Here is a 24,917-nt window from a genome sequence, read left to right as displayed (position 1 = left end):
ATTAAACAAAAAAAGTATGTAGTGGTGATAAAGATCTTTGTCACTTTTTATGAGTACAGATGTCCATTACTGACAAAATTAAGTTAAATAGTGTAACAACTGTAAAACCGGACCATAAGCAAGGCTACTGTTTACATGCATGGCTGTGGTTTCTTAATGACAGCATGGTTGCATGGTCTGATATGAAAAATGTTTATTTCTATATTTTACTCACAAAGTACACACCACTTTCCAAGAAAGTTAAAAAAAAAAATAACAAATTTCATTCCTTTTCCTCATCTGAGGGTGATGGTGGCTTTATATGTGATGGCAGATGTTCAACTTTGAACTGAAAGAAAACATAATATAATCCACATAAAGTTCCCATGAAAACCTTAATAGTTCATAAAAGAATGCCTCTGTAATTACAGAACATTTTCCCTATAAAAGTATCAAATATTGGACATGCAATGTGAAAAGTATGAATTAATAAAATGAAAATCCTAGTCAGCTCATTTCAAAACAAACTATTGGCAATGAATAGATGGTACATGTAGACATGTGATACAACACCAGTCCATAAAAGTGGTCAACTTGGCCATTTTGTTTCAACATGGCACAACACAATACTGGTTATATGCAAGAAGATTTACTGAATCAGATATACTTGGATGTTATTCCCCTATATTTGTCTTCGTTCAGACAAGGAATATAGGATTGACCTAATTGGCCTTTGTCACTACGAGTCGCTAGATGAGGTCACAAGTATTTTCCAGCTGAATGAAGATTATATTATTGGAAAATAACATAATTATACCAGTTCCAGTAATACCAAAGAAAAATTGGTGAAAATAATGGTAATTTTGAACATTTTGACTCAAATTATTTCAAACACAGTAGAGCCAGTGACGTAGACATGTGTTGTCGTGACATAGAACGACAAGAGTATTATTCCTTTTACTACTTTTTGTTCTCAGTTGCTTGTGCATGGTATAAAGAAGGTTATCACTGTCTTTCTAATGAATTTGTGATATGTAATGAAAATGTTAAAGTTTAGAATTTATCAAAGAAGAAGTCTATGAAGAAACCTTTTTGAATCATAAATACCTTTTGAACTTGCATAGCTATTCTAAAGTTTAGGGTCGGCGTGAAACACTAGGTGTTGTCAGGTAACCGGAACCAAACAACTTTTTTTTATTTGGCCTTATAAGAAATTTGAGTCTTTACAAATTTCCACCCATTCCATAATTATAATTATTAGACTTAGTTTGTTGAAGTACACAGTTTTTGAGAATCATAGAGGTATCCAGATAACCAGAAATATGAATAACAGTGCAACAATTTGTTATCTGCATATTATCTGTGTTGCCAGTTTCAGTTGACAGACATTATCAGACTGTCCATATGCTTGTTTGCCACTAGGAGACCAGAAAAGATGATATGGTAATATTGGTGTTGTTACTAGTATTAGTAACTAGATATAGTTTTGACAAATCAAATAAGTGCATGATTTCAACACCTTAGATATGTAAACTTGTTTTTTTTTCACCTTGGTCCAAGCATTAAAGACACAATAATAATTGTACTTTACATATTTGGCAAGATGTCTGTTTTTTTTCTGTGTTGCTATACAGTATACCACCATATTAGTAGAACCCATTATCTTACCTCTATCTCTTTGAAGTGCGTTCTGATTTCATACTGGACTCTATGTTTCTTGTAAATATGTCTTGATTTCAACAGTGTGAATCTGTTGAAGTGCTTTGGTAAATCTTGTCTGAATGGAAGGAAAATGTGTTACCAATGTTAGCATACATGGACAGGAGAACAAAAACTTCTGACTTCAATCAAGTTAATAGCCTTAGGAAGGAAATGTACATATAATCACAAAAAATAGTACACATTGTTGATCAATTTCACTGCAATATTACACCCTTTGTCCTTAATACACACATCAATTAATACTTTTTCCATTCAGATTTCTTATAAGTAAGTGGGTCTCACTGTTGTAAAGGAGGAACAGCATGGCAAGATATTGGGGATAATGAGGTGGAGTGGATCAAGATGTTGACCTCAGTCCTGAGGCTGTCAGTTGTGCATTGGGAGTTCTGGCCTGCAGAAAAACAATCTTGAGCTCTAACAACTATGTACCCATACCAGGGAGGCGATGTTAAAAATAGTGCCAATGGCATTGTAGCACAACTGTACAGTTTCTAAAAATGTTTATCCACATGCTGATCCATGCTAGGTATAGGTGTTCATTTGTTGAATTTGTTATATTTGTGAAATAAACCGCCATTTGGCTGTAGCTATGGGCGTGGTCAGGGTTGTTAGGGACATTTGCATACATTTTTGAATGTTTACTCACTTGCCTATCATATTATTTGACCAAAATATACTGCCATTTGGTAGTTGCTAAGGGCATGGTCATGGTTGCTAGGGTCAAAACTTTTAGAAGAAAATCTGCAGAATAATACTACGAGAAACATCTCACCAAATTTCAGAATACAATAAAATGTCGATAATATCGATAATATTGACGTATTTATCCAACTGTAATTACACTTAGTAAGTAAACAAACAAACGGTTATTTCCATATGTGATCATTTCGGGGGGGGGGGAGTGTTTGGTTGTTCGTTGGTTTGTTGTCGTTTACTCATGTATGTATCTACTCATTTGTCAGTTTATTTTGTTTGTTTGTTTACTTGTTTGCTTGTTTTTGTTTGTTTGTTTACTTGTATGTTTATTTTGTTTTGTTTATATTTGTAAACAGAACTAAATGAGCCTGAGCACCCTGTGGTCCACCCACCGCGAACACTTGGTCGATCATGATAGAAACTAGTGTAAGTTTGCCCCTTTCATATACAGTATCGATATTATCGACATTCCGTTTAATATTGTATTCTGATTTATACAGACTGATAGAAATGTTCTGACAGATACATATCTCGGGAAACAAGTGCCTGTGCACCCAGTCCATGTAGTTTTGGAAAGTTTTTTAAAACCAAAAATAACATTTGTTGACCCAAAACACACATCTCTGATGACTGATGCGATCATTTTCATTTGAACAATGTCCCATCTATACGCCCGAAGTAACACCCCCCCCCCCTCGCCGCCACTGAAGCTAAAGCTCGCGACAAAATGAAGGATTACGTAACTTGCATATAGCCATTGGACGCCATTTTTGGCATACTCACTCGAATCATGCTCGAATCAATCTGTATGATTTTAAAAAAATGTATTATAGTGAATATATACTATGTACACTAAAAAAAATCGTACAGATTGATTCGAGTGCCTATGAGTTTTGGTACGCAATGAAATGCAATGAAACGTACGCGTTACAGTATTCGTAAAATTCGATTCAAAATTGTAAGGAAATATACGGATCGTCTTAATTATGTGATAAATATATAATCCTACGAAATTATAATTTTAATACATCATAATGATTCAAATGCTGATCATTAGCATGATTAGAAGAAGACTTGTGACTTCGTAAGGTTACGCATGTTACGTAAGAAGACGGATTACCCACAGGCCTTTGCGATCTCCATGGTCACGTCGTTCCGAACTACATAGTTGTTGACAGTGGACTGACTGCGAAGATGGTGAGTATTTTATCAAAATAATGATGATTCTTCCAGCTTTAATAGATTATGTGTACTGTATTTGGCTTTTGAACGAACATCTTATTAATCCTCATTCTCCCGAGGGGACACAACGGTACAAGTTGCTGGGAGAAGGGGATTTAACTAATGTACTCTCGTGTCTTCTTTCAATTTTTTAGGCTCAGAAAGGAACAACGATTAAGGAAGCTCTCGCGAAATTTGTAAGTAACAATTTTTATACCATTGTGTAAACAATAATCCTTGTCAAGTCTGAACTTGCAAGTTGCACTTCAGACAAGTTGTAATGCGGATTGTTTTGGTGACACATCGAACCCATTCATACATATAAGCTGCAACCTGTCGTTTGTTTTGATTTGCCTTTTTGCAAAAGGTTTTCTTGTGCGTTTTGTTTTGTAAATTCATAAATGCATCTATCAGATAGATGGATGAATTATTTTTTCAAACGAATTATGTTTGTTCAAAAGAAATTGTTGAAATTCTGGTACAATCATAGTGAAACTGAAAATGTCCAAGATGATGATTGTATGATGTTTTGCCTTTCAACAATATTATTACAGTTTTACAAGTTTTAGTTTTGGGTACTATAACAGCCGAAATAATTACTTAGATAAATACTCCATTTCTTTGATGATTTTAACATTTTTATAAGACAGGAATGTAATTTTTGTATTGCAAATGTAACATTCTACATGTACAAATGTCATTGTATCTATCTGGAATACAATGACTTATTCTTTGTCACGTCAGTATTCTTCAATCTCTTAATATCAAAATAGCAAACACAATCCATAGTATGTATAATATTGTAATATTTCTATCATTTAAAAATCATTGAAATGTTATTTTTGTTATTCATCATATATGCAAAGTGCATAAAATTCCATCAGTTACATAATGGTGATTTGTTTAAATATATAATTTTTGTGAATGTCTTGTCCATCTAGGAGGAGAGGTCAGGCCAAAAGGCTTCTGAAGCCACAGAGGTTAAGCTGTACATGCAAATACCTCCCGTAGAGAAGATGGATGCCTCATTATCTACGCTTACAATGTGCCAGTAAGTATACACACACACATTAGTTTTAACTAGGACATGTCTTATTTGACCCCCAGGTATATTATACCCAGGTGGGTGAATATTATGGGTTTCGTCATATTATTTACTCTTATATAATTATCATTTCATTTTGGAAGTTTACACTGTACCCTTACAAATAAAGAATCAACTCTGGTCTCAACCTGACTACAAAAAGCAAGTGTGGACAGTTTAAGTCAATCCAGGGTTGGGCTAGGGTAGGCTTGATATGAGGGGATAGTTTAAGTTTAGGCAAGGTTTGAACTTGGCTTCAAGACAAGATTTGTGTGAATCACTGAATGCATTGCCATGGTCCCCAGTCAGCAATTCTCAGCATTTATCTTTCCATTTAAATTGCAATGTGTCTAAGACTTAGAGGAGTATCACAAGTCCAATCTGAACGCAACACCAGTTTATCAGTTTTATGACCTATGTCACAGCTTTCTAGAATTATACCAGTTGTCTCAATTACATAATTAAGTAAAATACTTATACTATAACCTTGTCCTTCTTAATGTTTGTTTCAGAAAGTTATCATTATCCACAAATTGCATTGAAAAGATTGCAAATCTTAACGGCCTCAGTAAGTATATAGAGTACTTTAATTCACAGTTTTTAGCACAACTGAACCTCAGTTCAGTAAGTTAATCAGTAGTGCTGTAGGCATGGTGAAATGTGTGTGTGTGTGTGTGTGTGTGTGTGTGTGTGTGTGTGTGTGTCTGTGGGGCAAATGGAGAAACATCCAAAAGATGAATGCTAATATGCCTAGCAACAAGACCATGCCCTTAGCAACAGCCAAATGATGGCTTATATGGTAAAGGTAACACCAGGGCTGTATAGGGAACAGGATAAACATTAAAAAAAAGAAACTGTAGTTGTACTACAATTACAATGCCATGGGCACTATTTTTGTTTTCAAACTGACACGCCTGTTCTTGAATATTAGTAAAATAATTAATGGTAGTGACATTTAATAAAGTCTGTTTATCATCGTATTGTTTGGGTTCATAATTCTCATTAAAGTTGCACTAGCTGTTACTGGAGTATTATTTTTTTCAGTTGGACAATCTTTAATGTACATTCACTGAAAATTGTTAAAATTAACTACCAATAAGTGGACATTAGACTCATATAGAGGTTGATTATATCCATAAGTAGTACAGTACCAGGTTGAAATTATGAACGCCTTTACATTGTAAGGCACTGAATTTAGAGTACAAACTCAAAAATCAACTTGGAGGGATTTATTGTACCATATGTGTACATGTACAAAAATATGTTTACCCACAAGTGATTCAATACTGTTCAGGATGTACAATATTACAAATAAATCACTATATCTGACAAAAATCACTCCAGTTGTTGCTAATGAAGCTTTCAGCAATTGTATCAATATTTATCTTGTCTCTATCTTTGTGATACATATATTATAATCCTAAATCTTTCCCTTTTCTTTAAAAGAACACTTGAAGATTTTGTCATTGGGTAGAAATTATATCAAAAGTTTGAATGGATTGGTAAGTTGAATTTATAAATTTGATTACTATTTGTCAAAGTATGCATTTCAGTTACGAGATTTGGATTAAAAAATTACTTTTCTGTTCTTTGACAGAAATAAGGAGTTCTAATGTTGAAATAATTGTTACATTACCAGTGCTGTTTGTCAATTTATTTAATCATACATGTATTCAGTTTCATTTCTTGTATGTGTAATTCTTATTTCTTTAAATGATGAAGAAACTGACACAAAGGAATTATCAATGAATACCTAAATTAGGTTGTAGAACTATGAGGAATTTTATAATTTTGATTTAAAATATGTGGGTGATATATTTAATCTATTTGTGGACTTTATGATGAAGCAGAAGTAAGACCAACAACTCTTTCAAATTGACTTAGGGTCATCTTCAAAACGAATACACATTTATACTGATAAAATCAAAACCTTGCTGGTGAATGAGTTATTTTTTCTGACAAACATTAATCTTTGTACATTGATGTAAAATGTAGTTTGTTCTCAATTGTCCACTTGGCTTCTCCATATACATACATCACATATACTTTTAAAAACTTGAAAGCTGAAAAAGAAGCCACAGAAATAATGTATTAAATGGTTGAACACAGAATATTCATGACAGCTGTTTTACACTGAAGTATCTTGCATATTTGTACTCATGAATATTTAGTGTTCCACCATTGAATACATTACTTCTGCTGACTGCCATGATGCAATAGCCCATAGCAAAGATACCCTGTAATTGCACAAGATCAACTTGAAATTTCTCTAAAATTGCAAGTAATTGTAGGTGATGTAAAATCATGAAATGACTCTCCAGAACCCATATTTTATGAAAATGTCTATTTCCTGGAGTGGCGTTCCCCTTTAAAGCCCCACCTGATGATGTGTGGCATCACATTGTTCTGCAGTGTTTATATTGGGTGGAGTAGTAAGAGACTGTGGGAAGAGGTGAGAACAATATGTAAATTCCCACACTACTGGATTAGTATCACATTACTAATCCTACCCATATAAAATTAACTGAAACAGTTATGATACCTGAATGATAGTGATAGGAGTCATGGGGAAGAGATGAGAACCCACACTACTGGATTGGTATCATACTAAGTAACAAACATTTCTGATACTTGAATGAACCAACAGTTTTTGAATGTGATTTAGCTCCCGTTTTGATCATTTTCTTGCTTTACAAAACAAACAGCTCTATTTACGCCAGAAATTTTTATCAGGTTGCAACCCTACGGTATTCATATACAGTTAGTGTCAAGTTTAATAACTAGACATTTAGACCATTGGGAAAGAAAAAAGGGGTGAAAATGAGACCCTATGGTTGCAGAGCTCCAGTAGTTTGAATTTCCCAGAACTAATCCAGGTGCCCTTTAAATACCACTCATGTGTTTAACTTTAAGAGTTGGCTTTTCATAATACATATGATAATATTGATTTTTTTTCAAAATTAATAATGGTTGTGTAGCATTTATATCATCTCCATTCATAATAAGTTCTTTCATAATGCTGTTAACAGGAAGCAGTGGCTGATACCCTCGAAGAACTCTGGATATCATATAACTCTATTGAGAAATTGAAGGGTATTCAAGTACTCAAAAAAATGAAGGTATGTTGCATATTATTTTGTGTGTGGGTGTGTGTATGTAAATGACTTAAAGTCAAAAACCACCAGACCGATTGCATGCCTTGTATTTGGAAGTTTGGAAGCACATAAATACTTTATTTGTAACTTTGTGATTTCATAATCCCTCCTAGGTTCTGTATATGTCTAACAACCAAGTTAAAGACTGGGGTGAATTTAACAAATTGAGTGACCTTCCAAGTTTGGAAGATCTTCTATTTGTTGGAAATCCTCTCGAAGAAAAGCACTCAACAGAAGGAGACTGGACAGACAGAGTCACAAAGTTACTGCCAAAGCTAAAAAAACTAGATGGTAAGCACACAATCATTTATTGCAGTTTCCTTTGGGTTGTAATTACGAGTCACAGCTAATGATTCTATCCATCTCATATTCATCCTTGTCATCTTAATGTGAATCCAAATACATCACTTTTTCTCTAACCAAGTATTCCATACAGAAGTCTATTTATTGCTTGGACACTTTTAAAAGTGCTGTTTTGTACACTATGTATTGTAACATTGTTGTGTTTGTCTGCAGGTGTTCCAGTTGTGCGTGCAGAAGATGATGACTAAATTTAGAGAAGACAATGATACCTGGAACATAAATAACCTGTTCAGTTGTAATAAGTAATTGCAGTGTTATGTTGTTCACATGTCAACATTGAATTTGAATATCTACTTTCGTACAAAGTAGAGATTTGAAATATAAAGTGTAATGACTGCTTAATATCATATCCCTCTATTTTGTGCATATTTTCAATGAGTTGTATATAGATTTATATTGATAAATGTTGACAAAATTATCAAATATGGATTTAATGTAATTCATTTTTACTTAACGTACCCCATTGACAATTAAACTTATAGTCAGTATTTTACTTTTGTAGTTCATCGTTCATCAGCTGCATGTAGTAAATGTTATTTCATTATTTATTTTCATTATTCTTTGTTACAAATATCAGTCTAATGCAAATATTGTTCTACACTTGTACAGACTGAATCTTCATAATTTTCAGAAAATAAAAGTGCTTTGATATTTATCCACAACAGAAAATCTGGTATTTATTGGATTGGTTATCTTTGAGGAACTGATAGGCAGTCAGTGTTTTCATTAAGGGTGGTAAGAACTGTAGATAGTCAGTCAGTAGTAAGTAGGTGTAGGTAATATCTCCCGAGGGCGAAGCCCAAGGAAAAGTCGGTGTTGGGATGACCGAGTGTCCAGAGGGACACTGACATATGATGTTGCATGAGTATGATCAGTCAACATTTGTTTTGTAACACAAAATCATTTACTGAATTGTATACTGTGCCTAAAATGTATATGTTGCATGTATGTATAAACTTAACTGTAGTGTTACCATTTTGCAACAGTAAAAGTAGTTCAAAAAACAACACAGGAATCGGCAAAAGTTTAATAATTACCAACTTAACTTTGTTCATTCCATATCCTTTCTGACACAAGGGTGGCAAGTTTGTCTTCAGAAAATAAACAGTTGGCTAGCTAGTTAGGCATGCGACGTCAACTCTACACAGTCTAGTTAGGCATGTGATATCAATTCTACACAGTCTATTTAGGCATGGATATCAACTTTACACAGTCTAGTTAGGCATGTGATATCAATTCTACACAGTCTAGTTAGGCATGTGATGTCAATTCACAGTCTAGTTAGACATGTGATATGGCTACTCTGATCTATAGTCTAGATAGGCCTAGTTTGGAGTCAACTCTACAGTTTAATGTGGCAAATTGTGATATTAGTAGAGTCTGTTTAGGCCAGCAATAGCTATGCTCATAGTCTAGTTAGGCAAATTGTGATGATCATCTCTGCCCAGTGTCAGGATGTCAAGTACCAGTCTAATAAAGTCAGCAAGGTATATGTCATAACCAAATCTGCTTCCTGGAGTGAATGTTATATATCTGTTTGCAACATTAATGTGTTTGCTAGAATTTATGATTTCCATAAAATAATTTACATGCTGAACTTCTGTAAAAATCTATCACAAGCAAGTTGTTAGTTGTTTTTTTAATATGATATTTCAAATATTTACTTATAGAGAAATCTTAGATACAATTGAAAGTACTTCTGCGATATACCTTATAGATGCCATTTCAACATTTACTATGCATTTGTTACACTTTCATTGTGACAATGTGTCAGTTACGTTTTGTGATTCCCATTACAACAAAAATAGTATGTAGTGGTGATAAAGGTCTTTGTCACTTTTTATGAGTATAGATGTCCATTACTGACAAAATTAAGTTAAATAGTGTAACAACTGTAAAACAGGACAGTAAGCAACACTACCATTTACATTCATGGCTGTGGTTCTTTTGATGACAACATGATTGGTCTGATATAAAAAATGTTTATTTCTATATTTTACTCACAAAGTACACACCACTTTCCAAGAAGTTAAAAAAAATAACAACAACAAATTTCATTCCTTTTCCTCATCTGAGGGTGATGGTGGCTTTATATGTGATGGCAGTTGTTCAACTTTGAACTGAAAGAAAACATAATATAATCCACATAAAGTTCCCACAAAAACTTTGATAGTTCATAAAAGAATGCCTCTGTAATTACTGAACATTTTCCTTATAAAAGTGTGAAATGTTAGACATGCAATGTGAAAAGAAATCCCAATCAGCTCATTTCAAAACAAGCTATTGGCAGTGAATAGATTATACATGTACATGTAAACGAGTGATGTAACACCGATCCATAAAAGTTGTCAACACGGCACAACACAATACTGGTTATATACAAGTAGGTTTACTGTTACACAGAAGGATATCATTGGTGTTTGCAATGAATGAGTGACTTGTTCAAAGTTTTCAAGTTTAGAATTTATCAAAGAAGGAGTTTATATTAAAAACCTTATTGAATCATAAATACCTTTTGAACTTGCATAGCTATTCCTTCAGGTATATTTCTTTCAATATATTCTAGGTACGTATCTGCTGTGCTGCCTGTCAGGTGTTTCAACTGAAAACAAACAACACTTCGTTGTATCATGATAGTTGAAATAAAACCATTAAAGTAAAGGTCCTATCAAATTACATTGTGGTTCTATTTATGAAAGAAGTGTATGACAAACGATTTATACCATTTTAAAACTAAATTATCATCGATTTACCTCAAAACCGAGTTTTAGCTTCCAATGTTACACCATGTATATCACCATTTTGCCCTAGAGGACAGCGCCCACCAGTGTTCACTTTCAGTACTCTCAGTACTCTCGTACTCTCATACTGTCATGTTATCCTGAATATTCTAGTGAGACACATCCACTGTAATAGCATGTGCTGACCTTGGACTGGAGGGTTATATGTTTGAGCCAGAATACTCGGACAATGAACTGAATGATGTGACTAGGTATAGGGGAGGGTAGAGAGCTCCACAAGACATGTTTTATTAAGAAAATTCAAACAATAAACTTTAACTTCCTTTTGAGACATTGACCCTTGACCTTGACCTGGATGTTCAGGTTCTGAAATTCAGCAATTTCCTGCATTATGACACTTTGTAGTATTTATTTGTTGCCACCAATTTTACTTAAATCATTCTTAAATCATGTCTCCATTCAGTCACATAGAAGTAATGTATTTGAAGGGACATGTCTTCCATGAAGACTGTTTCTTCTGGGTCCACTTCAGAGATGATATTTTCATGCTATTTGAAGGGACTGAGCTTGAACTCGAGATCTTGATAAAAAATATAAATGACCTACACCCAACTTTCAAATTTTCATTTGAAAGTTCACTACAAGAAATAACCCACTTGGAACCTATTATCTTACCTCTATCTCTTTGAAGTGCGTTCTGATTTCATACTGGACTCTATGTTTCTTGTAAATATGTCTTGATTTCAACAGTGTGAATCTGTTGAAGTGCTTTGGTAAATCTTGCCTGAAAGGAAGGTGTTACCATGTACAATGTTAGCATACACAAACTTCTGACTTCAGTCAAGTTACTTTAATGGCAATGTAAAAGAAATGTACATGCGATCACAAAAAACTTATCCATTATGAATCAATTTCACTACAATATCAACTTTAAACAGTACTCTTTTTCATGAATGACAATTGACCAAAAAATGTAAGTACTCACTGTGTCCAATTATTTTGCAAGAAAAAGGATGTCCCGTTATCCACTGTAAGGTATACACATATGATTCCACATCTACACTGATAATTACAATTTGATTGGAGTTGTGTGATGAAATTGGGTAAAATGATGGGTAAAACCATGGCAGTTCTGTTAACTATCATGACGAGGAATTTTAAAAAAGTGGGATTGGAATATTTTCACTTACACATTTGCCACTGTGATGTCTAGTTCTGCTGCTGCCATGGTAACAAATTGCTGGTAACTCTCAAGTACACCAGTATCATGACCTTTCAACTTTAAGACAATCTTCTTGTACAGTGTGTCTGGTTCATCAGTTTCATCAATCTGTAAGAGCAATGTTAAAATGTAACACAAGTAAACATACACATCATTACGCTTTATCAGGATGCCTGTGACAATGGTAACACCTGTGAGCATACACATCAAAACACTGTTATCAGGATGTCTGTGACAGTGGTAACACCAGTGAGCATACACATCAAAACACTGTTATCAGGATGTCTGTGACAGTGGTAACACCAGTGAGCATACACATCAAAACACTGTTATCAGGATGTCTGTGACAGTGGTAACACCAGTGAGCATACACATCAAAACACTGTTATCAGGATGTCTGTGACAGTGGTAGAAATAGAGAACATACACATCAAAACACTGTTATCAGGATATCTGTGACAGTGGTAGAAACGGTAAAACTTAATGCCTATTACATGGATGTGTTGATGGAATTAGTTAGTGAGTCACTCTATGTAAACACTTCATTTCTTGAAAGTAATGTGTGGGGAAAAAGTCATTACAGTGTTTAAAAAATGGCATTGAAATGTTTTAAATTTGTAAAAAGATATTCAAAAGAATACTGGGCTAACGGAGCACATTTATATAGAGAGAAGTACATCTTTACTTACTTGTATAAAGCTACTAGAATTACTGTAATGGTAGACCTTGACAGTGCTGGAGACCTTCATTAACACTGTAAGTCATAAAATACATCAATATCACCATCATGGAAAGATAAGCGGATATTAAGGCATTTTTAGATGATAACTTATTAATGCGATACTCATAATTTGAACTCAAGATCTTCAATTTCAAAACATCTCAATTTGACAATTTGTTTCCATAAATTTCTAAACAATAAAACATTACGTTAATTCAAAATGTTTGAAGACAGTATCAGCCAAAATGTTGAGTAATACTCTGTACACACAACATTATTTTTCTGGTAATCCATCATTTTAATAGTTGCCATATATGTTTGAATGCAGGGCAATGACTGGGTACTAGAAAATTGAAATACAATCCAGTTTGACATTTAATATCACGCCAGCCCTAACTAAAAATAAAATACAGGACAACAATTTCTTTTTAAATATGTGAAACTGTAATTGTGAAAAGTTAAATTGAATATACTTACTTGGATTACATATTCTTCCAATAGTTTGAAGGCTATGTAAGAATAAAATGAAAATGTCAGTACAGAAAATAGCTACATCAACTGCACTTTAAAAGTTTGTAGTATTCTTTCTAATATTCTCATTACAAGCTAAACTAGAGAATTTATTCAATATTACTAAAATAAATTTGGACTAAAACTGAGTTTACTTTTATCTGAGCTGGGACACACATCGAAGATCTACATACACCAATATATAAGAAACACTAAAATTGAATTCATATTTCTGTATCGTACACGTAGCAAAACTCTCAGACATTTGGAAGGAATATTGGATCCTGGAATCTGGGAATTGGATACACTCATACCTCCATGGTGTATGTATCTGGCTGTGAAGTTGTCTTCCACTTAAAACTTGCCCCTATAATATTACAAAAAAAATATTCTGTGATCAGTACTGACAAATACAATTGTATTATCCATTGATTGCTGAACATGTGACTGTACGATCATGTGTGCGATAATAGATCTTGGAGGAGACGGTACGATACATGATGCAATGTCAATTGATTGATGTGTACAGATCACAGGGACGCGATACTGACTATGTCGGAGAAGAGAGGGACAATATCACAATCGAGTCCCGACTTACTCCGCTCCGTCTGCAAGCAGGACTATAGTCCTGCTTACATGACGCTGCACGAGTCTGTATTACTGACTTGACTCTGCAATTGTCAGAATCGAGTCCCGAATTCCTCCGTATGCAAGCAGGACTACTACGAGTAGGAGTACTGTACGTGGTACGGATAGAATAATGAACGATGTAATTGTAAATATTCCAGATCATACAGTATTTAGGTGGACTTTGTTGAAGTGTGATTATTTCCATGCTCTAAATCATACATTACCTGTAAGTGTCTACAAAAATTCCACAGACATTGGCCAGAAAACCGAAAAATTGTCATCTTTCGTCGGCAAGTGGTAAGGTCACGTTCTGGAAGTAACTGGAAGATCGCCCTCTTTCTTTCGAAAAAGAATATTTGACCTATTCCTTTTGACCTTTGACATGATGATTGTTTTCGTATTATTTTATGCAATTACATTAGATCTGTATTTTGAAAATCTCATTCATGGCTTTATTCTATAATCACAAAAATAGCCGATAAGCAAACATGTCAAAGGATAGAATCGTCTTTTTGATCAATGACTGATTACCCACAGGCCTTTGTGATCTCCATGGGTACGTCGTTCCGAACTACATAGTATATTAGTAACATCGTGCACTGTCAAGATGATGGTGAGTGTTATATCAAAATGATGTTGATAGATTCTTTGCACTGCTTTTTTGGCTTTTGAACGAATATTTTATTAATTAATGTACTCTCATGTCTTCATTCCAGAACCAACCGAAAGCGACAACTATTAAGGAAGCGCTCGCGAAATTCGTAAGTAACAAATTTTATGCTATTTTGTAAACAATATTTGTCATGTGTGAACTTCACGATCACTAACACTACTCATAGAAATATACGGAGGAAATTGCTAGGGTTTTGTTCAGTAGCATGTCGCGCCGCGCCCTCCCACTGTGTACACTAATATATACATAAGGCCAAGGGGTCAATGCTTAGGTCACCGGTATCGATTGGTAACATTGTTGCAAACCAAAACATAGACTACTTTACTGAATGATATCGATTTACGCAGCTGTGAACATCAGTGTTGAAGATCAAAAGTGTTCTTCATAAGCCTTGTCTATTTTCCATATTTCGACCATGTACACATTTCAGAATGTTGATTGTTGCTATGCATTAAAGATTATAACACTTGATAAATATGTTTGTAATTATAAGAGTGTTTATTTCCTGTGATACCGAGTTAGATAAATGATTACAAGTCTTGCAACAAACGGCGGTAGCTTAATTTGTGATCGGGAGAAATCAGACAAGAACTAGGTAAAAAGTAGCTGCAATGATTGTAATATTTGTTGTAATTTTGAGGGATTTTTCTGTTTTTTGCTGTTTTGTGTTCTGTCATTTTTCTGAAATTGGCCACATTTGTTTACAAATTGTTGTTTTTGTTCATTGTTTACGTTCTTTCCTTACAAAAATGAGTTCTTTGTTTATTGTTTTTGCTCTTTAAAAAATATCTTTTCCCTACAAGGTGCCATGTAATAAATGATGTTCGAAAATCTTGTTCTTTTGCTGGTTTTAATGAACCACCACTCTCAGACAACTATAGTTCTCTGATCTTTACTGTACTAGCTGGCTACCTTATTAATTATTTATGAGTTAGTTCTACTATGCCCATAACTTTTGACCCTTCCTTGTCCTGTTCACCATGGCATATGGTAAAAGACACATCTCCTTTCAATACGAGTGTAAAGTTGGTGTCAGATTCATATTCAGATTCAGGTAGCGTCATATTGAGCGTCATATTGAGCGTCAGATCCGAAGACACCCGACGGACTCAATCAAACCTGAAATAATACTGTTGAGACTACAGGGAAAGATTCCACTTCACAACCTTTAGATGGAAGGAGGAATTTTAAAATTTTAAAATTTAAATTTTTAAAAATAACAACAACTTTTACTGACACCTTTACTGACGCCATGTACATTATTGGTAAAATGTATCAACCAACGAACATACAGTGGCTGAACTTGGGGCTATCAATGTCTCAGTTGCAAGTATTTCAACTCTTATTTCACGTATTTTTCCCCATTAAAAATTGTGCAAGCAGAGACATTCCGAATTCCATCAAAAGTTATGAAGAGGAATCTTTCCCTGTAGTCTCAACAGTATTATTTCAGGTTTGATTGAGTCTGTCGGGTGTCTTCGGATCTGAGGCTATCTGGCGCTCAATATGACGCTGAATATGACGTTATCTGAATCTGAATCTGAATCTGACGCCAACTTTACACTCCTCCTTTCAATATGAGTGTGAAGCTACCATCATATTCATATTCATCTTCACTTTCAAAAGTTGACCTCTACGCTCAATGTGAATATGATGATAGCTTCACATGTTTATCATCAGATTCGAAGTATTCCGAATGGGTACGAACAAGCATTCGGCAAATCACATAAATCCTTCATTGGCAGTTTGCCTTTCAATGGTGTGTGGGACGAGGAAGGGTCAAAGGTTATGACCTTGTAGGGAAAAGATATTTTTTAAAGAGCAAAAAAGAGTAAACAAACATAGATTGCCTTTTGCAAAAGTTTTGTTTACTCCTGTGTAAGTTCATAAATGCACCCGTCATATCATAATGTGATAGATCGATAGATGGAGTATTTTTTATCAAGCTAAATTTATTTGTTCAAAAATAAATGGTTGAAATTGTGATATATAATCGAAGTGAAACTGAAATGTCTAACATGATAATTGACTGTAACACAGGGTTTTTCCTTTCAACATTAGTATAGACTAGTTTTACAAGTTTGGTCTTGGTATGTAACAATCGATATAATTACTTCTAAAGATAAATACTCCATCTCTTTGATGATTTTCACATTTTTATAAGACATGAATGCAATTCTTGTATTGCAAAAGTAACATTCCTACAAATCAATGGAATGTACAAATATTATTGTATCTATCCTGAATACAATGACTTTCCACTGCCTGGAGGGGGATATTACATCAGGTTCTGTGCGTGGATCCGTGCGTGTATGAACCCTCATATCTCTGGCATGCATAGAATGATTTCAACCAAACTTGGCACAAACATAACATACTATGTGAGACATATGTATGTCATTTTCTTTTGAGACAAACTCAAATATGGTTGAATGGTGGCCATATTTGTTGCATGTGCGTTCACCCATATACCTCTGGGCATGCACCAACTGATTTCAACCAAAGGCACAAAGGTATCATGCTATGGGAGACATATGCACGTCACTTTGAATTGTGACCAAATCAAATATGGCTGAATGGTGACCATATTTTTGTTGTTAAATTTCACAATATGGACCATAACTTTGTATGTACTATGATACGTAGTGACTCCATTCAAGTGCCTACACCCATATTGTCAAATATGAGCTTTCTTTTTAAGACCGTGACCTTTGACCTGAAAGTCTTCTTGACTATGTGAGGCATACATACAAGTCAATTAATTTTGTGACCTTGACCTGTATAGCAAAATGGTGGCCATATTTGTGATCCATAATAACACATTTTGCCACTTATCTCTAAAACTTTGATACATATGGACACCATTCAAGTATCTACCTTCACATTATCAATGATGAGCTTTCTAATGAGACCATGACCATTGACCTTGACACACATTTTCAAGGTGAAATGACCAAAAGTTTTCTTACTACATCCACTCAAGAAGTTGAATACACAACAACTCCACTTAAATGTCTATGCCCAAAAGGTCAGCTTTCTATACCTTGGCCTTTGCCTTTCTTCTCCATATTCAATGTCAAATAGCAAATTGGTCAATAAATTATGACGTTTTGTATCTAGAGACACCATTCAAATTTACACAATGACTTTGCCATAAAACACACAAGTTGTGTCTATGCTACATCTTTGATTGAATGCTTGTTTTGAATGACTTGTCCATCTAGGAGGAGAAGAAAGGCCAAAAGGCCAGTGAAGCCTTGGAAGTGAAGCTGTACATGCAATCACCTCCCATAGAGAAGATGGATGCCTCTTTGTCTACACTTACAATGTGCGAGTAAGTACATACACAGTAGTTTTACTAGGACGTGTCTTAGACCATGGTATAGATGAATATTTTTGGCAAGTTGGCAAATATTCTCTCATATGTGACTATTTAAGGTACATTATAGCTACATTATCACAGTCATTCTAAGATATATATCTCTCAGATTGTTTAGGTTTAAGGACTCAAGCAGCTTGAAATGAATGAATGCATAAACTCATCATTGTATCGGGTGGGGGGGGTGGGGGTGGGGGGGGGTACTCCCATAGAAAGTATATAAGTATGTACCATGGTTTTTGCCCCCCTTTTTGACTCATATAGACTTTTGAGTCTTGATTTTTAAAGCATTATGTAGAGGTTTGACCTACCTCTTTGAATGCACATATGACTTTTGACCCCATATTTTGAACAAGGTTGTTTCCACGGGTTATTTTCAGTCATCTTTGTCGGAAGTAGGTGCCCCTCCTCCCAGCCCACGGGCAGCAAATGAACTAGCGGTGACTGAAGCATGCACGTCATGTGAAAGTGTATCAAAAGTGTTCAAAACTCATGACCAGTCATTCAAAATGTAGACTTTTGACCCGTTTCTGGCTAAAATGTAGACTTTTGATCCCTACTTTTCGAATTTTTGTAGAGTTTGTGGTTGTAATTTTTGTCCACCACCATACATACATACCCATTACCCACCCGAGAACCCCCGGGCATTGTATGCATTATTTGAGTTTTATACCACAAGCTTTCAAACTTTTATCCTACCTTTATCAGCAAAATAAATGTTTGTGATAATTAGATAAAGTATATAAACAAATACAATTATTACAAGTACCAGCGATTACTTGCACATGATCACTGTGCATGCATACTAGTACTGGTATTGGCACTGCAGCCCTATACTGAAAACATTATTGCAAACATATGGAAATTATATGCAAATGTGTATGCACTCGTTCTTAGGCCATGAAAGCACATGATCACACAGTAAGATTTTTACTTGTATTTGAGGTTTTTTCTGCGGCATTTTTACTCGCTATATACTCTTGAAAGTATGGCCTCAGAGTACACTACAAGCAAGCTCTCGTGCAAATACCAGAGTACAAATTTGTAAAATCACACTTGCACTCACAGTCATGGGGTGTCATAATATATGCTCTTACATAATTATCATTTCATTAGGAAGTTCAGACTGCACACTTGGAATAGAATTGACAATAAACTTGTGTGAAACACTGAATGCATTGGGTTGACATTGGTCCCCATTGAGCAATTCTCAGCATTTATCTTCCCATTGGGTCTAAGAGGAGTATCACAAGTCCAATTTGAACATAAACAGCTTTAATATCAGTTTTATGACCCGTGTCAGACTGATTGCAGTTCCCTTGTGAAGTGAATTAGTGTAAGTCACCAGTTGTCTCAATTACACAAGTAAAAATGCTTATACTATTAACCTTTTCCTTCTTACTGCTTGTTTCCAGACATTTAGCATTATCCACAAATTGCATTGAAAAGATTGCAAATCTTAATGGCCTCAGTAAGTATATAGAGTACTTCAATATCAGTTTTTAAATTATTTTTTTTTAGCAAAATAGAATGAAGGTGAATTAATTCTGTAGAGATGTCAAGGTATGAGTGTGAGTATTGCTGAAATATGAATATAGGATTAGATGTGCTACATGGAAAGCAAAGTGTGTGTATGTGTGTCTGTTTGTAAATGGCAGAATGGGGGGGGGGAGACACAAAGCAGATTGCTAAAATGCTCGGTGATCAAAAGCGCTATCCTCAATAATTCCTTGACTTGTATGAAATCAGGCAATCTAATCTATGATAGTATCTGTTACTTGGTACTTATGTACAATGTGGTGAAGGAGAGACTTGACAGTCCAGTTTTAAAATATTTCCAAAAGTAAAATTTTAGTGACATTTTATAAAGTATGTTTATCACTGTATAGTTTGGGTTCATAATTCTCAACTGGAGTATTATTTTTTTCAGTCGGATAGTCACCAATGTACATTCACTGAAAATTGTTAAAAATTACAATACCAATAATTTGACATTGTATGTGTTAATTAGAGGTTGCTTGCATTAAGTAGTACAGTATCATGTTGAAATGTTTAAGCTGATTTTAGGGTGCAAACTCAAAGTCAACTTGGTGGGATGTATTGCACCTCATGTGTGTATTTCCCAAGACATGTTTAACCCACAGGTAATTCAATACTGTTCAGGGTGTACAATATTACAAATAAATCACTATATCTGACAAAAATCACTCCAGTTGTTGCTAATGAAGCTTTCAGCAATTTTATCAATATTTATCTTGTCTCTATCTTTGTGATACAGATATTAAAATCTTAAATCTTTCCCTTTTCTTTAAAAGAAAACTTGAAGATTTTGTCACTGGGTAGAAATTATATCAAAAGTTTGAATGGATTGGTAAGTTGAATTTATAAATTTGATTACTGTTTGTCAAAGTATGCATTTCAGTTCAGAGATTTGGATTATTAGATGCTTTTCTGTTCTTTATTTAACAGGTGTTCTAATGTTGAAATAATTGTTACATTATCGGTACTGTTTCAATTCATTTAATCATATTCAGTTTCATTTCTTGTATGTGTAATTCTTATTAACTATATATATATATATATATATATATATATATATATATATATATATATATATATATATATATATATATATATAGTTTTGGTAGTACTGGAACTCTTTCTTGGGTGTAACTCGGAGTTTCACGCATATTGCGATCATCAGACACTCTGATGATCTCCTTTCTCTTTCTTTTCACCGCGCGTTCACAGCAGGTCAAAATGGCAGCTTCTGACGATGTCGTCTGCCACCGCGAGTTCACAGCATGAGGTATATTATAAAACACATATAGCCCCGCCTATATTCGGGCTATAGCACCCGTTCATTACCCCCTCGTGATGTTTATATATATATAAACATCCAAAAAGTGAATGCACGTATGCCTAGCAACAAGACCATGCCCATAGCAACAGTGAAATGGTGATGTATATTGCAAAAATAACAACATGGCAAGTGAATAAACTTTCAAATAAATTGATATGACTGACCCAGCAATGAAGATACTGTTGAGTTGAGACCATTCAGTTCTCATTTGCTCTTTAAAAAAGTAACACATGAGGTATACAGTTTGTTGTGCTACAGTGCCATTGGTGCTATTTTTAAAATTTTATTTAATAATGGTTGTGTCGCATTTACGTCATCTCTTGTCACCTACAGGAGGCAGTAGCTGATTCCCTCCAACAACTCTGGATATCATATAACTCTGTTGAGAAATTGAAGGGTATTCAAGTCCTCAAAAAACTGAAGGTATGTTGCATATTGTTTTGTTAGTCGCCCTGGTGTGGGCGGGGGAGGAGAGACTATTATAATCCATCCGTGTGTGTGTCTGTTCGTGCGTCCGTAATACGTCCTTTCTCAGATATGCAATAACTGATTTCTTTCAAACTTGGCACAAAGATGACATATCATATGGGACATATGCATGTCAATTGTTTTTCAATATATGCAAATTTGACAGCATGACTGTCATATTTGTAAATAAAAAGCAAAAACTGTAATACATAAGACTCGATTCAAGCGTCTACCCTATAGTATCAGATGCAAGCTGTCTTTTCAGACCTTTACATATTACAGACACTTTGTAGCAATTACGTGTGACTAATGTCTTTTAGATCATGTCTATGGGTATTAAATGCAGAACCAGATAAACATACACATGCATTATTGTTGGTGCTCATATCACTTTTTACTCAAGTCAATGGAAACCATATTGGTATTGAACAATCATGATTTACCGCATAACTCAAAAACGTTAATACATAAAGACTACATTCAATGTCTACCCTCATATTGCAAGGTTAAACTTTCTTTTGGACATTGACCTTAGCTCTCGCCTTGACTTTGATCTTCAGGTTCAATTATCGAAATTCAGCAGTTTCCTGCATTATCAGACACTTTGTAGTATTTATATCTTTTAAATCATGTCTCCATTTGTGCAGTCACATCTAAGTAAAGTATTTGATGGAGGGGGGGGGGGGGTCTGTCTTCTACGAAAACTTGTCCATATAGTGATAATGAAGGAGTGTAGTGGAATGACAGATCCAGCAAGTAGACCCATGGCCAGTTTGGAAGCACATAAATACTTTACATGTAACTTTGTGATTTCATAATCCCTCCTAGGTTCTGTATATGTCTAACAACCAAGTTAAAGACTGGGGTGAATTTAACAAATTGAGTGACGTACCATTATTGGAAGAGCTTGTATTTGTTGGAAATCCTCTCGAAGAAAAGCACTCATTAGAAGGCGACTGGACAGAGAAAGTCACAAGAGGACTGCCAAAGCTCAAAAAACTAGATGGTAAGCATACAATTATTTATTGCAGTTTCCTTTGGGTTGTAATTCAAGTCACAGCTAATGATTCTATCCATCTCATATTCATCCTTGTCATCTTAATGTGAATCCAAATACATCACTTTTTCTCTAACCAAGTATTCCATACAGAAGTCTATTTATTGCTTGGACACTTTTAAAAGTGCTGTTTTGTACACTAGGTATTGGTAACGTTGTTGTTGTGTTTGTCTGCAGGTGTTCCAGTTGTGCATGCAGAAGATGAGGACTAAATTTAGAGAAGACAATGATACCTGGAACATAAATAACCTGTTCAGTTGTAATAAGTAATTGCAGTTTTTAGCAAAACTGAAGTGAGGTTCAGTAGTGCTAATGGCATGGTAAAATGTCTGTGTGTGTGTGTGAGCGTGTGTGCGTGTGTGTGTGTGTGTGAACGACAAGGTCGGTCATTTGTGCGCTTAGAACAGGACATCCCCACTGTAGAAAAAGGTTTCGGCTTACTCCTCTCACAAACGGTACAAGTGATCAATGAAATTTTCAATGTTGTCCGTCACCTCATTCTTTCCGGACTTCTCGCTATATGATTCTTATGAATAATGTATTTTAGATTTTTGGAAGCAGAAATTGACTAATTCTTACCTTGGCGAGTATCACTCAAACTTGCCACCATGTTGAATACACAATGGACTCTAGGAAAATCAGGACTTCTATGTTCGTAGCTATGCAGATTTTATATCAATCGGGCTCTTAACTAATATTTGTTACTTACTCCTGGATTTGAGATATAACAGTTTAAGGCGGTTTAGGTTAATGACAGCTTATTTTCATATCCCAATATTTTGTGCATTTTTTCCATGAATTGTATATAGATATATATTGACAAATGTTGAAAAAATTATCGAATATGAACTTAATGTAATTCATTTTTACTTCAAAGTACTTCATTGAAAATTACACTTTATACTATCAGTACTTTTATCCCTCCCCAAAGGTGGAGGCTACTGCAATGGGTTCCGTCCATCCATCCGTGTGTCCATGAAACATCATTTCTCAGACATGTAACATGTAGTTTCACTCATACCATACACATAGGTAACATATCATGTGGTACATATACACGTCACTTTGTTTTGCAAAAATATGTAAATTTGACCAAACGGAGGCCATATTTGGATTTCTCAATCAATAATTTCTAATACAACTTAAAAACTATAATACACAGGGACTTCATTCAAGTGTCTACCCCTATATTATCAGATACAAGCTATCTTATGATACCTTGACCTTCTGGGTCAAAATCCATTAATTTCTTGCATGTCACATGCAATCAGTGGTGTTCATTTGTGTGCAATTTCTTTTAAATCATGTTCACAAATAATACAGGCAGGGAAATACTTGATCAATTGTTATTCTTTGAACTCATGTCAATTTTTACTGAATGGTGGTCATTTTGTTGCTAAAAATAAATATTTATTGCACAACTCAAAACTAAATTACATAGACTTCATTTGAATGTCTACCCCTACATAACTAGATGTGAGCTTTTTATTAAGACATTGACTTTGGATCTTCAGTTAATTCCTTGCATATGACATGTAAGTAAACTAGAAAGGGGTGGGGGGGGGGGTGCTCTGTCTTCTATGAAGAGTTGTATTGTACGATTGTAGTTATGGAGCGTAGGCCTGTTATGAACAGAAGGCTTCATTCATCATACACATGTACTAAGTGTTATTTCATAATTTATTTTCATTATTCTTTGTGTTACAAATATCAGTTATGTAAATACTGTTCTAGAATTATACAGATTGAATCTTGTATAATTTTCAGAAAATAAAACAGTGCTTTGATACTTATCCACAACAGAAAATCTGGTATTTATTGGAGTGATAATGTTTGAAGAACTGATAGTCAATTAGTGTTTTCATTAAGGGTGGTAAGTACACATTAACTGTAGGTAATATCTACCAGCATTCCTCAGCCCCATGTATTGTAGTGGGGTGCTTCACCAAAATTATGCTACAAGATTTCCTTCCTCTGTTACCTGGGTTACCCACCAAAATTATGCTACAAGATATTGAAATCTATCATGCAAGTATTACAAGATTTTCCTCCTGTTGTCAGGGTTACCCACCAAAATTATGCTACAAGATATTGAAATCTATGAAAGCATTACAAGATGTTCTTCCTCTATTGTCAGGGTTACCCACCCAAATTATATTATAGAAAATAATATTAGAAATCCGGAAAATCGCGAGTACAAAATTGATCATTGGTCCTTTACCCTGTGGTTATCCACCAAATTATGCTACAAGATATTGAAATCTATGCAAGTTTTATAAGATTTTCCTCCTCTGTTACACTGGTTCCAAACCAAAATCTTGCTGTATGGCAGGCACCAAACTCTGTGCAAGTTTTACCAGATTTCCTTCTTTTATTGGGGTTCCCACCAAATTTAGGGTACAAAGTATTGAAATTTATGCAAGTTTTACCAGA

General features: G+C 34.6%; 3 protein-coding genes across 3 annotated transcripts; 2 read left to right on the top strand and 1 right to left on the bottom strand.

Moving 5' to 3' along the window:
* Window positions 1-4,559: 4,559 nt before the first annotated feature.
* Window positions 4,560-8,435, top strand: LOC144451659 (dynein axonemal light chain 1-like). Its single transcript, XM_078142555.1, has 6 exons — window positions 4,560-4,669; window positions 5,215-5,270; window positions 6,149-6,204; window positions 7,732-7,821; window positions 7,971-8,148; window positions 8,374-8,435. The coding sequence occupies exons 1-6, from the start codon at window positions 4,611-4,613 to the stop codon at window positions 8,406-8,408; spliced, it is 474 nt and encodes a 157-aa protein (XP_077998681.1). The 5' UTR covers window positions 4,560-4,610; the 3' UTR covers window positions 8,409-8,435.
* Window positions 8,436-10,191: 1,756 nt separating this feature from the next.
* LOC144449661 (small ribosomal subunit protein uS10m-like) lies at window positions 10,192-14,372 on the bottom strand. Its single transcript, XM_078140238.1, has 8 exons — window positions 14,269-14,372; window positions 13,729-13,781; window positions 13,382-13,413; window positions 12,873-12,937; window positions 12,152-12,291; window positions 11,637-11,745; window positions 10,733-10,822; window positions 10,192-10,340 (listed from the first exon to the last, which is right to left on the bottom strand). Exons 1-8 carry the CDS (start codon window positions 14,323-14,325, stop codon window positions 10,275-10,277), a joined length of 612 nt encoding a protein of 203 aa, XP_077996364.1. The 5' UTR covers window positions 14,326-14,372; the 3' UTR covers window positions 10,192-10,274.
* A 149-nt stretch (window positions 14,373-14,521) lies between these two features.
* LOC144448178 (dynein axonemal light chain 1-like) lies at window positions 14,522-24,260 on the top strand. The gene is made up of 8 exons (XM_078138336.1): window positions 14,522-14,657; window positions 14,761-14,805; window positions 17,942-18,051; window positions 19,512-19,567; window positions 20,412-20,467; window positions 21,293-21,382; window positions 22,256-22,433; window positions 22,662-24,260. Exons 1-8 carry the CDS (start codon window positions 14,652-14,654, stop codon window positions 22,694-22,696), a joined length of 576 nt encoding a protein of 191 aa, XP_077994462.1. The 5' UTR covers window positions 14,522-14,651; the 3' UTR covers window positions 22,697-24,260.
* The last annotated feature ends 657 nt before the right edge of the window (window positions 24,261-24,917 follow it).

This window comes from Glandiceps talaboti, chromosome 2 (assembly GCF_964340395.1).
Source record: "Glandiceps talaboti chromosome 2, keGlaTala1.1, whole genome shotgun sequence".
Lineage (NCBI taxonomy): Eukaryota > Metazoa > Hemichordata > Enteropneusta > Spengelidae > Glandiceps > Glandiceps talaboti.
The sequence above is the reverse complement of the archived record's forward strand: the minus strand, read 5'-3'. Positions and strand labels throughout refer to the sequence as shown.

What these genes read in the sequence shown, in the direction of transcription:
- LOC144451659 (XM_078142555.1), top strand. Translation starts at nt 4,611, where the DNA reads ATGCAAATACCTCCCGTAGAGAAGATGGATGCCTCATTATCTACGCTT. An exon ending in TCTACGCTTACAATGTGCCA is followed by an intron (nt 4,670 to 5,214) that starts GTAAGTATACAC and finishes TGTTTGTTTCAG; the next exon opens with AAAGTTATCATTATCCACAA. An exon ending in AAAGCTAAAAAAACTAGATG is followed by an intron (nt 8,149 to 8,373) that starts GTAAGCACACAA and finishes GTTTGTCTGCAG; the next exon opens with GTGTTCCAGTTGTGCGTGCA.
- LOC144449661 (XM_078140238.1), bottom strand. Translation starts at nt 14,325, where the DNA reads ATGACAATTTTTCGGTTTTCTGGCCAATGTCTGTGGAATTTTTGTAGA. An exon ending in ATTTTTGTAGACACTTACAG is followed by an intron (nt 13,782 to 14,268) that starts GTAATGTATGAT and finishes GTAATATTATAG; the next exon opens with GGGCAAGTTTTAAGTGGAAG. An exon ending in GACATCACAGTGGCAAATGT is followed by an intron (nt 11,746 to 12,151) that starts GTAAGTGAAAAT and finishes CCTTCCTTTCAG; the next exon opens with GCAAGATTTACCAAAGCACT.
- LOC144448178 (XM_078138336.1), top strand. An exon ending in TGCAAATCTTAATGGCCTCA is followed by an intron (nt 19,568 to 20,411) that starts GTAAGTATATAG and finishes TTTCTTTAAAAG; the next exon opens with AAAACTTGAAGATTTTGTCA. An exon ending in AAGTCCTCAAAAAACTGAAG is followed by an intron (nt 21,383 to 22,255) that starts GTATGTTGCATA and finishes AATCCCTCCTAG; the next exon opens with GTTCTGTATATGTCTAACAA.